Raw genomic sequence first — 14,302 nt, 5'->3', positions numbered from 1 at the left:
AGAACCTAGCAATCTGGGGAAACATTATGTAACAGGTTGCATCTATCCTTGTGTATCAATACCTATTTCCCTATAGATTGTAAGCTTGCGAGCAGGGCCTTCCTACCGCTATGTCTGTCTTTGCCCTGTTTTGTTCTATAACTGTTGTTCTAATTGTAAAGCGCAACGGAATATGCTGCGCTATATAAGAAACTGCTAATAAATAAATAAATAATACATTCTGTGTCCAGAATCATGCCTAAGAAAGACAGCCGAGTTGTTGAAACCAACTGTGACTTTGGTAGATTTAGAATCCAGCCATGTTGCTGCAGCACTCTCAGGGAGAACGACACGCTTTTCTGCAACTGTTCCTTTGATCTCGCTTTTATCAGGAGATCGTCCAAGTACGGGATAATTGTGACTCCTTGCCTGCGCAGGAGTACCATCACTTCCGTCATTACCTTGGTGAAAACCCTTGGGGCCGTGGAAATCCCAAACGGCAACATCTGAAATTGGAAATGACAGGCCTGTACAGCGAATCTCAGGTATGCTTGATGAGGTGGATAAATGGGGGCATGAAGGTATGCATCCTTTATGTCTAGTGACACCATAAAATCCCCCCCTTCCAGGCTGTAGATCACTGTCCTGAGCGATTCCATCTTGAACTTGAACCTTTTAAAGTACAGGTTCAGCGATTTTAAGTTGAGAATGGGTCTGACCAAGCCATCCGGTTTCGGTTGCCCCAAATAGGGTTGAATAGTACCCTTTTCCCTGTTGCATTAAGGGAACCCTAATATTCACTTGCTGTAGATACAGCTTTCGAACTGCAGCCCACGCTATCTCCCTCTCTGGGGGATACACTGGTAAAGCCGATTTGAAGAGTCGGCGGGGAGGCACGTCTTTGAATTCCAGCTTGTAACCTTGGGACACAATTACCATCGCCCAAGGATCCACATCCGACCGAACCCAGACGTGGCTGAAGAGTCGAAGACATGCCCCCACCGGAGCGGACTCCCTCAGTGGAGCCCCAGCGTCATGCGGTGGATTTAGTAGAAGCCGGGGAGGACTTCTGTTCCTGGGAACTGGCCGTAGCAGGCATTCTTTTTCCCTCTACCCTTACCTCTGGCGAGGAAGGAAGAGCCCCAACCTCTTCTGGACTTATGCGACCGAGAGGACTGCATCTGATACTGCGGCGTTTTCTTTTGCTGTGGGGGAACATAAGGCAAAAAAAGGTAGATTTACTTGCGGTAGCTGTTGAAACCAGGTCCGCGAGACCTTCCCCAATTAAAACCTCACCCTTGTAAGGCAAAATTTCCATATGCCTCTTTGAGTCGGCATCACCCGTCCATTGGCGGGTCCACAGCATATATAAGACTGCGTCTTTGATGTGACCTAAGGTCAATAAAATGGTATCCCTATCTAGGGTATCAATATCAGCTGACAAGGTATCTGTCCAAGCTGCTACCGCACTACAAACCCAAGCCGATGCTATTGCCGGTCTGAGCAAAGCCCCCGTATGTGTATAAATTTATTTTAAGGTAGTTTCATGCCTGCGATCCGCAGGACCTTTTAGTGTCGCCGTGACCGGGGACGGTAGGGCCACCTTTTTGGACAAGCGTGTTAAGGCCTTGTCTACCGTGGGTGATGATTCCCACCGTAACCTGTCCTTTGAGGGGAAAGGATACGCCATAATAATTCTTTTGTGAATCTGCAGTTTTCTGTCTGGAGTTTCCCAAGCTTTTTCAAATAATGCGTTCAGCTCATAAGATGGGGGAAACGTTACCTCAGGTTTCTTTACCTTAAACCTGTGTACCCTCGTGTCAGGGACAGAGGAGTCATCTGTGATATGCAAAACATCTTTTATTGCAATAATCAAATAATGAATACTTTTTGCCACCCTTGGGTGTAACCTTGCATCATCATAGTCGACACTGGAGTCAGAATCTGTGTCGGTATCAGTGTCTACTATTTGGGACAGGGGACGTTTTTGAGACCCTGAAGGGCCCTGTGACACAGTCAAATCCCTGGACTCTGCTTTGTCCAATCTCTTATGTAATAAATTTACATTTGCATTTAAAACATTCCACATGTCCAACCAATCAGGTGTCGGCGTTGCCGACGGAGACACCACAATCATCTGCTCCACCTCCTCCTTAGATGAGCCTTCCGCTTCAGGCATGCCGACACACACGTACCGACACAACCCCACACACACAGGGATATTTATATGGAGACAGATCCCCAATAAGGCCCTTTGGAGAGACAGAGAGAGAGTATGCCAGCACACACCCAGCGCCACTGACACCGGAAATAGAATTCCCAGATAAAACAGCGCTTTTATATAATTATATATATATAATCACATTATATACACTCACTGCTGCTAATAAGTGCCCCCCCCCTCTGTTTGGCCCTGTGTCTTCAGCAGGGGAGAGTTCGGGGAGCCAGCTCCATGCTGTGGAGAAAATGGCGCTTTCCGTGCTGAGGGACAAAGCTCCGCCCCCTCACCGGCGGGCTTCGGTCCCGCTCATTTTTACAATACTGGCGGGGGTTATGATATATAGTGCCTCTGTAGCAGGGCCGGACTGGGACTAAAAAATAAGATTTTACTCACCGGTAAATCTATTTCTCGTAGTCCGTAGTGGATGCTGGGAACTCCGTAAGGACCATGGGGAATAGCGGCTCCGCAGGAGACTGGGCACAAAAGTAAAGCTTTAGGACTACCTAGTGTGCACTGGCTCCTCCCCCTATGACCCTCTTCCAAGCCTCAGTTAGGATACTGTGCCCGGACGAGCGTACACAATAAGGAAGGATTTATGAATCCCGGGTAAGACTCATACCAGCCACACCAATCACACCGTACAACTTGTGATCTGAACCCAGTTAACAGTATGATAACAGAGGAGCCTCTCGAAAAGATGGCTCACTACAACAATAACCCGATTATTTTACAATAACTATGTACAAGTATTGCAGATAATCCGCACTTGGGATGGGCGCCCAGCATCCACTACGGACTACGAGAAATAGATTTACCGGTGAGTAAAATCTTATTTTCTCTGACGTCCTAGTGGATGCTGGGAACTCCGTAAGGACCATGGGAAATATACCAAAGCTCCCAAACGGGCGGGAGAGTGCGGATGACTCTGCAGCACCGAATGAGAGAACTCCAGGTCCTCCTCAGCCAGGGTATCAAATTTGTAAAGCCGAGACCCCTCGGGCAGCCGCCCAAGATGAGCCCACCTTCCTTGTGGAGTGGGCATTTACAGATTTTGGCTGTGGCAGGCCTGCCACAGAGTGTGCAAGCTGAATTGTACTACAAATCCAACGAGCAATAGTCTGCTTAGAAGCAGGAGCACCCAGCTTGTTGGGTGCATACAGGATAAACAGCGAGTCAGATTTTCTGACTCCAGCCGTTCTGGACACCTAAATGTTCAGGACCCTGACAACGTCTAGCAACTTGGAGTCCTCCAAGTCCCTAGTAGCCGCAGGCACCACAATAGGTTGGTTCAGGTGAAACGCTGAAACCACCTTAGGGAGAAATTGAGGACGAGTCCTCAATTCCGCCCTGTCGAATGGAAAATCAGATAAGGGCTTTTACAGGATAAAGCCGCCAACTCTGACACGCGCCTGGCCGAGGCCAGGGCCAATAGCATGACCACATTCCATGTGAGATATTTTAACTCACAGATTTAAGTGGTTCAAACCAATGTGACTTTAGGAACCCCAAAACTACATTGAGATCCCAAGGTGCCACTGGAGGCACAAAAGGAGGCTGTATATGCAGTACCCCTTTTACAAACGTCTGAACTTCAGGGACTGAAGCTAGTTCTTTCTGGAAGAAAATCGACAGGGCCGAAATTTGAACCTTAATGGACCCCAATTTCAGGCCCATAAACACTCCTGTTTGCAGGAAATGCAGGAATCGACCTAGTTGAAATTCCTCCGTCGGGGCCTTCCTGGCCTCGCACCACACAACATATTTTCGCCAAATGCGGTGATAATGTTTTGCGGTTACATCCTTCCTGGCTTTGATCAGGGTAGGGATGACTTCATCCGGAATGCCCTTTTCCTTCAGGATCCGGCGTTCAACCGCCATGCCGTCAAACGCAGCCGCGGTAAGTCTTGGAACAGACAGGGTCCTTGCTGGAGCAGGTCCCTTCTTAGAGGTAGAGGCCACGGATCCTCCGTGAGCATCTCTTGAAGTTCCGGGTACCAAGTCCTTCTTGGCCAATCCGGAACCACGAATATAGTTCTTACTCCTCTCCGTCTTATAATTCTCAGTACCTTGGGTATGAGAGGCAGAGGAGGGAACACATACACTGACTGGTACACCCACGGTGTTACCAGAGCGTCCCCAGCTATTGCCTGAGGGTCCCTTGACCTGGCGCAATACCTGTCCAGTTTTTTGTTGAGGCGTGACGCCAACATGTCCACCTTTGGTTTTTCCCAACGGTTTATAATCATGTGGAAGACTTCTGGATGAAGTCCCCACTCTCCAGGGTGGAGGTCATGCCTGCTGAGGAAGTCTGCTTCCCAGTTGTCCACTCCCGGAATGAACACTGCTGACAGTGCTATCACATGATTTTCCGCCCAGCGAAGAATCCTTGCAGCTTCTGCCATTGCCCTCCTGCTTCTTGTGCCGCCCTGTCTGTTTACGTGGGCGACTGCCGTGATGTTGTCCGACTGGATCAACACCGGCTGACCTTGAAGCAGAGGTCTTGCTAAGCTTAGAGCATTGTAAATGGCCCTTAGCTCCAGGATATTTATGTGAAGTGATGTCTCCAGGCTTGACCATAAGCCCTGGAAATTCCTTCCCTGTGTGACTGCTTCCCAGCCTCGCAGGCTGGCATCCGTGGTCACCAGGACCCAGTCCTGAATGCCGAATCTGCGGCCCTCTAGAAGATGAGCACTCTGCAACTACCACAGGAGAGACACCCTTGTCTTTGGTGACAGGGTTATCCGCTGATGCATCTGAAGATGCGACCCGGACCATTTGTCCAGCCGGTCCCACTGAAAAGTTCTTGCGTGGAATCTGCCTAATGGGATTGCTTCGTAGGAAGCCACCATTTTTCCCAGGACTCTTGTGCATTGATGCACTGAGACTTGGCTTGGTTTTAGGAGGTTCTTGACTAGCTCGAATAACTCCCTGGCTTTCTCCTCCGGGAGAAACACCTTTTTCTGGACTGTGTCCAGGATCATCCCTAGGAACAGAAGACGAGTCGTCGGAATCAGCTGCGATTTTGGAATATTGAGAATCCAACCGTGCTGCCGCAACACTACCTGAGATAGTGCTACACCGACCTCCAACTGTTCCCTGGATCTTGCCCTTATCAGGAGATCGTCCAAGTAAGGGATAACTAAAACTCCCTTCCTTCGAAGGAGTATCATCATTTCGGCCATTACCTTGGTAAAGACCCGGGGTGCCGTGGACCATCCAAACGGCAGCGTCTGAAACTGATAGTGACAGTTCTGTACCACAAACCTGAGGTACCCTTGGTGAGAAGGGTAAATTGGGACATGAAGGTAAGCATCCTTGATGTCCAGAGACACCATGTAGTCCCCTTCTTCCAGGTTCGCAATCACTGCTCTGAGTGACTCCATCTTGAATTTGAACCTCTGTATGTAAGTGTTCAAAGATTTTAGATTTAAAATCGGTCTCACCGAGCCGTCCGGCTTCGGTACCACAACAGTGTGGAATAATACCCCTTTCCCTGTTGCAGGAGGGGTACCTTGATTATCACCTGCTGGGAATACAGCTTGTGAATGGCTTCCAAAACTGCCTCCCTGTCGGAGGGAGACGTCGGTAAAGCCGACTTTAGGAAACGGCGAGGGGGAGACGTCTCGAATTCCAATTTGTACCCCTGAGATACCACCTGAAGGATCCAGGGGTCTACTTGCGAGTGAGCCCACTGCGCGCTGAAATTCTTGAGACGGGCCCCCACCGTGCCTGAGTCCGCTTGTAAAGCCCCAGCGTCATGCTGAGGGCTTGGCAGAGGCGGGAGAGGGCTTCTGTTCCTGGGAACTGGCTGATTGCTGCAGCCTTTTTCCTCTCCCTCTGTCACGGGGCAGAAATGAGGAACCTTTTGCCCGCTTGCCCTTATGGAAACTAAAGGACTGCGCCTGATAATACGGCGTCTTCTTATGTTGAGAGGCGACCTGGGGTAAACAACTTGGATTTCCCAGCTGTTGCCGTGGCCACCAGGTCTGAAAGACCGACCCCAAATAACTCCTCCCCTTTATAAGGCAATACTTCCATATGCCGTTTGGAATCCGCATCACCTGACCACTGTCGTGTCCATAACCCTCTTCTAGCAGAAATGGACAGCGCACTTACTCTTGATGCCAGTCGGCAAATATCCCGCTGTGCATCACGCATATATAGAAATGCATCTTTTAAATGCTCTATAGGCAATAATATACTGTCCCTATCTAGGGTATCAATATTTTCAGTCAGGGAATCCGACCACGCCAACCCAGCACTGCACATCCAGGCTGAGGCGATTGCTGGTCGCAGTATAACACCAGTATGTGTGTAAATACATTTTAGGATACCCTCCTGCTTTCTATCAGCAGGATCCTTAAGGGCGGCCGTCTCAAGAGAGGGTAGAGCCCCTTGTTTTGACAAGCGTGTGAGCGCTTTATCCACCCTAGGGGGTGTTCCCCAACGCACCCTAACCTCTGGCGGGAAAGGATATAATGCCAATAACTTTTTAGAAATTATCAGTTTTTATTGGGGGAAACCCACGCTTCATCACACACCTCATTTAATTCCTCAGATTCAGGAAAACTACAGGTAGTTTTTCCTCACCGAACATAATACCCCTTTTGGTGGTACTCGTATTATCAGAAATGTGTAAAACATTTTTCATTGCCTCAATCATGTAACGTGTGGCCCTACTGGAAGTCACATTTGTCTCTTCACCGTCGACACTGGAGTCAGTATCCGTGTCGGCGTCTGTATCTGAGGTAACGGGCGCTTTAGAGCCCCTGACGGCCTATGAGACGTCTGGACAGGCACAAGCTGAGTAGCCGGCTGTCTCATGTCAACCACTGTCTTTTGTAAAGAGCTGACACTGTCACGTAATTTCTTCCAACAGTTCATCCACTCAGGTGTCGACCCCCTAGGGGGTGACATCACTATTACAGGCAATTGCTCCGCCTCCACATCATTTTCCTCCTCATACATGTCGACACAAACGTACCGACACACAGCACACACACAGGGAATGCTCTGATAGAGGACAGGACCCCACTAGCCCTTTGGGGAGACAGAGGGAGAGTTTGCCAGCACACACCAGAGCGCTATATATATACAGGGATAACCTTATATAAGTGTTTTTCCCCTTATAGCTGCTGTATTGTTAATACTGCGCCTAATTAGTGCCCCCCTCTCTTTTTTAACCCTTTCTGTAGTGTAGTGACTGCAGGGGAGAGACAGGGAGCTTCCCTCCAACGGAGCTGTGAGGGAAAATGGCGCCAGTGTGCTGAGGAGATAGGCTCCGCCCCTTTTTCGCGGACTTTTCTCCTGCTTTTTTATGGATTCTGGCAGGGGTTAAAATTCATCCATATAGCCCTGGGGGCTATATGTGATGTATTTTCGCCAGCCAAGGTGTTTTTATTGCTGCTCAGGGCGCCCCCCCCTAGCGCCCTGCACCCTCAGTGACCGAAGTGTGAAGTGTGCTGAGAAGCAATGGCGCACAGCTGCAGTGCTGTGCGCTACCTTGGTGAAGACAGGATGTCTTCTGCCGCCGATTTTCCGGACCTCTTCCTGCTTCTGGCTCTGTAAGGGGGCCGGCGGCGCGGCTCTGGGACCGGACTCCATGGCTGGGCCTGTGTTCGATCCCTCTGGAGCTAATGGTGTCCAGTAGCCTAAGAAGCCCAATCCACTCTGCAAGCAGGTGAGTTCGCTTCTTCTCCCCTTAGTCCCTCGATGCAGTGAGCCTGTTGCCAGCAGGTCTCACTGAAAATAAAAAACCTAAAACTAAACTTTCACTAAGAAGCTCAGGAGAGCCCCTAGTGTGCACCCTTCTCGTTCGGGCACAAAAATCTAACTGAGGCTTGGAGGAGGGTCATAGGGGGAGGAGCCAGTGCACACCAGGTAGTCCTAAAGCTTTACTTTTGTGCCCAGTCTCCTGCGGAGCCGCTATTCCCCATGGTCCTTACGGAGTTCCCAGCATCCACTAGGACGTCAGAAAAAAAAATAGGCCCTGGCATTTTTGAAGCACACAGGCCCACCTCTGTGACTCCTCCCCTTACTATTCCTGACTCCTCCCACTTATTAGTCTATGTTCTTACAAATATAATTAATATTCTAACAACATACAGGCGTACATCATTCTCTATTAAAATATACACAACCAGTGGTTGAAGTGGAAATGTTTAAGTGGGGGTATGGAAATGTGAGGTCTGTAATTAAGCGCGCGCCGAAGGCGCGCTCGCTCCGGAAAAGGGGGCGTGACCACTCAAAGGGGGCGTGGCCTTCAGTGTAGTTTACCACACCATACACCCCTTATACGCATTATGCACCACAATAGTAGGACCCCTTATACTATCTAGTACTGCTGCCCCTTTCACATTATACCACACAGTATGAGCCAAAATTCACATTACAGCACCCGGTATGAGCCGAAATTTACATTATATGCCCCCGATAGTGCAGTGCCAGGTATACAAATGCCCCCACAGTGCCAGGTATACAAATGCCCCCACAGTGCCAGGTATACAAATGCCCCCACAGTGCCAGGTATACAAATGCCCCCACAGTGCCAGGTAAACAATTGCCCCCACAGTGCCAGGTATACAAATGCCCCCACAGTGCCAGATCCACAAATGCCCCCCACAGTGCCAGGTATACAAATGCCCCCACAGTGCCAGGTATACAAATGCCCCCACAGTGCCAGATCCACAAATGCCCCCACAGTGCCAGGTATACAAATGCCCCCACAGTGCCAGGTAAACCGATGCCCCCACAGTGCAAGGTATACAGATGCCCCCACAGTGCCATGTATACAGATGCCCCCACAGTGCCAGGTAAACAATTGCCCCCACAGTGCAAGGTATACAAATGCCCCACAGTGCCAGCCAATTGCCCCCACAGTGCAGGGTATACAAATGCCCCCACAGTGCAAGGTATACAGATGCCCCCACAGTGCCATGTATACAGATGCCCCCACAGTGCCAGGTAAACAATTGCCCCCACAGTGCAAGGTATACAAATGCCCCACAGTGCCAGCCAATTGCCCCCACAGTGCAGGGTATACAAATGCCCCCACAGTGCCAGGTATACAGATGCCCCCACAGTGCAAGGTATACAGATGCCCCCACAGTGCCAGGTAAACAATTGCCCCCACAGTGCCAGGTAAACAATTGCCCCCACAGTGCAAGGTATACAAATGCCCCACAGTGCCAGCCAATTGCCCCCACAGTGCAAGGTATACAAATGCCCCCACAGTGCCAGGTATACAGATGCCCCCACAGTGCAAGGTATACAGATGCCCCCACAGTGCCATGTATACAGATGCCCCCACAGTGCCAGGTAAACAATTGCCCCCACAGTGCCAGGTATACAAATGCCCCACAGTGCCAGCCAATTGCCCCCACAGTGCCAGGTATACAATTGCCCCCACAGCAGCCAGTGCTGCAGCTGCTTACCGCTGCTGCACTGCTGCTGCTGCTACTGCTCCTCCTCCTCGGGCTGTGAGGGACGGGGTGAGAGTGCCGGGCGCCCGCCAGCACGGCTGTGTCTGGCGCGGCAGCGTATAGCGTTCAAACCAGCCGCCGGTTCGTGAGCCAATCAGAGCTCGCGGACCGGCGGCTTCTGATTGGCTGCCGGTCCGCCAGCTCTGATTGGCTCACGAACCGGCGGCTGCTTTGAAGTCCGCTATACGCGCCGCGCCAGACACAGCCGTGCTGGCGGGTGCCCGGCGCTCTCACCCCCATCCCTCACAGCTCTCCAATCCTTACAACTGAGACGCACTGCCGCCGGACTGAGCGGCAGCGCGTCTCAGTGACCGCTGGACCGGCCCACGTGGCCATCGGCCCTTCTGGCATTTGCCAGAAGTGCCAGATGGCCAGTCCGGCCCTGCTCTGTAGCCTATATATGTATGTTTGCCAGCCATAGAGGTTTATTGCTGCCCAGGGCGCCCCCCCTGCGCCCTGCACCCATCAGTGCCTTGTGTGTTGTGTGTGGGGGAGCAATGGCGTGTAAGGTTACCGCTGCGCGCTTACCTCAGTGAAGATCTGAAGTCTTCTGCCGCTTTGAAGTCTTCTTTTCTTCTTATACTCACTCGGCTTCTATCTTCCGGCTCTGCGAGGAGGACGGCGGTGCGGCTCTGGGACGAACGGCAGGGTGAGACCTGCGTTCCGACTCCCTCTGGAGCTAATGGTGTCCAGTAGCCTAAGAAGCAGAGCCCTTGAACTCTTAAGAAGTAGGTCTGCTTCTCTCCCCTCAGTCCCACGATGCAGGGAGTCTGTTGCCAGCAGTGCTCCCTGAAAATAAAATACCTAACAAAATTCTTTTACACAGAAAACTCAGGAGAGCTCCCTGTAATGCACCCTATCTCCTCTGGGCACAGGATCTAACTGAGGTGTGGAGGAGGGGCATAAAGGGAGGAGCCAGTGCACACCCATAGTAAAAGTTCTTTATAGTGCCCATGTCTCCTGCGGAGCCCGTCTATACCCCATGGTCCTTACGGAGTCCCCAGCATCCTCTAGGACGTAAGAGAAATGTAATTTATATAAAGTCTAGAGCTAAATTACATTTTACAGGTTACACGTTTAATCAGCTGGATGAGGGAAAATGGCTTACCGCTACACTTAATGAGGGGTATTCAATTGTTTGAAAAGTCAGTTGTGTGTCTCTTTTTTCCTATCTAATAGACAGGTAAAAACAAACTCCCAACCGACTTTTCAAACATTTGAATTCCCCCCAGTGAGTCTCTAAGAATATGGTCACAGTGGACCTTGTGACACTTTGCACTACATCGATTCACTCCTATCCTTTTAATTTGCCCATTAAACATACCCAATTATCTAGCTATTCCCTAGCATGAGCCATCCCAGTCCTCCTTTATCCTCACTCCCTTTTCAGTCCCATAAATGTCTTCTCCACTCTTTTTTCCCTCTCTTCCTTTATTTTTATATACTTAAAAAAAAATTGTGGGTGTACAATAATAAACAACCTTAAACTATGAAAGGGTAAACTCTAAAGCAGTTATATTTTCATCATCCCTATTTGGGCTATGTGTAGCTGTCGTTGTAATTTGCTTAAGAAAAATCTTAATAAAGCACCATAAAAAAAAAAAAAAAAAATCATTATCATATGTTCTATTTTCACAGGGAAAACAAACAGCGTCACAGGGTCTACACTGTGTTCTCCACACACTACCTCATTTGGAGGACCATTTGCAGTTAATGAAAGACAAGTGCTTAATTTCCGATCATTCACAACAGAGTTTTACAAAGTCAAGTGGACACGCGAAGTAGAAAGCTAAAAGCTTTACCTGACGTGAGCACCGTGCAATTGGCGGGTGAAAACATCATCATACTTTAGGTTTAAATGAAAGTAAAAATACCCCTGAACACGGCACAAGACTAAGAACAGCTTGTTCACAGCACAATCAATACCAATGATAATCTAGTGAGAAGCGGAGTCTGTGTCATGTCGTGACACTGAATGCACACAATGTACCTCAGGAAACTCACTGACTTTGTACACCTAAAACACAAAATGGCAGACTAAAAGAAATATTATTTTTCTTCTTTCCATAGCTGTGCATATACAAAAAAGTTAATTGGGTAAGAGCTAAGGGTGTGTTGTCAGCTTTATAACCCCAAAAAACCATAAAGGCAAATTTAATAAAGCAATGCAGTGCTCCATATTTATAACATCTGCTTATAGCACCACCCTCACTTAAATACAATTAGATTTTTGAGGGGAGGAGCGAAATGTTATATGAGCTATGTTCAGCCTACGATATGGCAGCTTTGTGTACGGTTAGGAGACAAGTAACCTTTTTGCTGTCCACCGTACTTGGAAAGCTTCCCCTTTACAGACCAGTCTAATAGCTGCCATACATCACCGACCGCCATGTCCCGACCGCAATGATAACCTTTCTGTCGGGGAATCAGAGAAATTATACATGTTAAAAATGCCCAATTCCGAATGAAAATAGGGAGATTGGTATTTTTAAACATGTTTAATATTCCGATCCCCAGATCTGTCCGTTGAGGGATCGGGGCATTGCCCCAATACATCTCAGATGTATGGGGGCCATAAATCCACTGTTTGTGAATATTTTTGCAGATAGACAAAATGGGCATATTTAACTAGCCGCATTGCTTACCGTAAGAGGAGTGCCTTCAGCTTTAACACCCAAAGCTATTCAATTATAAATCCATATATTCCCACAGTAAACCCCTAGCTTACATAAGTTAACCCATCGACTCCGGGTTAAGTGCCAGAGCTATGGGTTAAGGTGCTCGCAATAAGGGCACAATGCCCTACTTACCTCAAATTTCTGTTTGGACCTCAGGAAGGTGCAAACAGAAATCACTGGTAAATGGAGCTTGTGGGATTACCGCAGACTGCAATTCAATAGCCATAAAATCTGCTACAAACCCACAATAAGCCTCATGACTAATTGAATATACGCCAATGTAGAACGGTAACTTAAATGGAAACACATTAGAGAATTGGAGTTAAGGAATAAGGTGCTTTTGGTGATAAAACAAAAAAAAATCCCAACTATCCATTGCCTAGTATAGTTTAGAAAATAAAAGCCACTTGTTGATATTGGTTGCTATAGGCAACCGCTACCTATTTTTTTTCCCTGTTTTAACAGAGTTTTAGAAGAGAATTTGAGAATATTATAAGAAACAGGGGAGAGTGGCTTAAATAATCAATACAATGTTTAATTAAAGTGTTTGTCTGTAGCAGTGCCTTGTGTGTATACTGTACCTTGTCCAGCAATTTACTTGCATGTAAACTCAGGCTGTTGAAGAAAATATTTTTGCTCAATAAGTGCATTTCTTCAATTGTAGTCAATAGTGTAGATGCACTTGTGCCAACTATTCCACTGGAAAAGAAGATACAAGTGAGAATATACCAAAGAATTCAAGCCAGCATTTCCTGGGATCAACAACACAATACACAATTCTTTAAGTGCTCCCCTGCAAACAACACTGTGTACAACAGCTGGAGGCAGGGGGGTGTCATTATGTTAAGGACTACTCTAACTGGCCAACTGCTGTAGGACTACAAATCCCTGCATGCTAATTGAGACCCAGGAACACACTTTGGGAGGCAGCGTATAGTGCCCAGACTAATTATCGGGTGCTGCTTCATCCTCTCGCCCTGTCCTCCTCTGGTGAAGCTGCTGTGCAGGAAGGGGGAGGCGCTGAGGAACAGGACCAGGGGCAGACATAGTTTAAACAGGCACAGGAGTGTGTGACAAGCCACCCCCGCCCCATTCATAAGTGTTCTAGTTGCCGGGGGGTGGTTTTCCAGTAATCCACAATGGTGGTACTGGGGAGCGGGGACCTGTAGAGAGGGTTCTGAGTCCTGGCAGTAGGTAGCCCCTTAGGACCCTGTCCTCCTCTGGTGGAGCTGCGTGCGGGAAGGGGGAGTCGATGGGGAACAGACCTGTGGGCAGGCATTGCTTACACAGGCACAGGAGTGTGTGAGCGGCCATGGACCAGTGCTTGGGAAATGAAAGGGGGCAGCTGGAGAGTCCTTGGACACCGCCCCTGCCCCATTCATTAGCGTTCTAGTTGCCGGGGAGGGGGGAGTTCATTAGTGGTGCTGGGGTGCGGGTACCTGCAATGAGGGCTCTTGGACCCGGCAGAAGGTAGCCTCTTGGGGCTGAGAGGAAGGAGGGTAGGCAGAGAAACTATCTCTGCACCCTCTCAGATTCTGCACCCGGGACGCATGCCCCCTTAGCCGCCCCCTTGCCACCTAGCTGCGGCCATGCTTAGGAAGATCTCTTGCTCTAAATTATAGTGATCAAACAATGCAGCTGATCTGAAACACAGAATTTGGAGACAGATCAGAACCATTTAGCACAGTCCGACCATTTTCTTTACGGATGAACTTAGACCCTATTTGAAACGTTTTTTTTCTCATACGTCCTAGAGGATGCTGGGGTCCACTTCATGACCATGGGGTATAGACGGTTCCGCAGGAGCCATGGGCACTCTTAAGACTTTTCAATGGGTGTGAACTGGCTCCTCCCTCTTTGCCCCTCCTCCAGACCTCAGTTTTAGAAATGTGCCCAGGCAGACTAGATGCACTCTAGGGGAGCTCTACTGAGCTTCTCTGAAA

General features: G+C 49.0%; 1 protein-coding gene across 3 annotated transcripts in view; it reads right to left on the bottom strand.

The window, feature by feature from the left end:
* COG6 (component of oligomeric golgi complex 6) overlaps positions 1 to 14,302 on the bottom strand; it is a 288,942-nt gene that overhangs the window by 68,544 nt on the left and 206,096 nt on the right. For all 3 annotated transcript variants that reach the window (XM_063951903.1, XM_063951904.1, XM_063951905.1), the window contains exon 13: positions 12,941 to 13,058. In XM_063951903.1, the coding sequence (XP_063807973.1) occupies positions 12,941 to 13,058 (118 nt within the window). The remainder of the gene's footprint in view (positions 1 to 12,940; positions 13,059 to 14,302) is intronic.

The sequence above is a fragment of the Pseudophryne corroboree genome, chromosome 2, assembly GCF_028390025.1.
Source record: "Pseudophryne corroboree isolate aPseCor3 chromosome 2, aPseCor3.hap2, whole genome shotgun sequence".
Taxonomy (NCBI): Eukaryota; Metazoa; Chordata; class Amphibia; order Anura; family Myobatrachidae; genus Pseudophryne; species Pseudophryne corroboree.
Note: the sequence above shows the minus strand (reverse complement) of the source record. Positions and strands in the feature narration are given on the sequence as shown.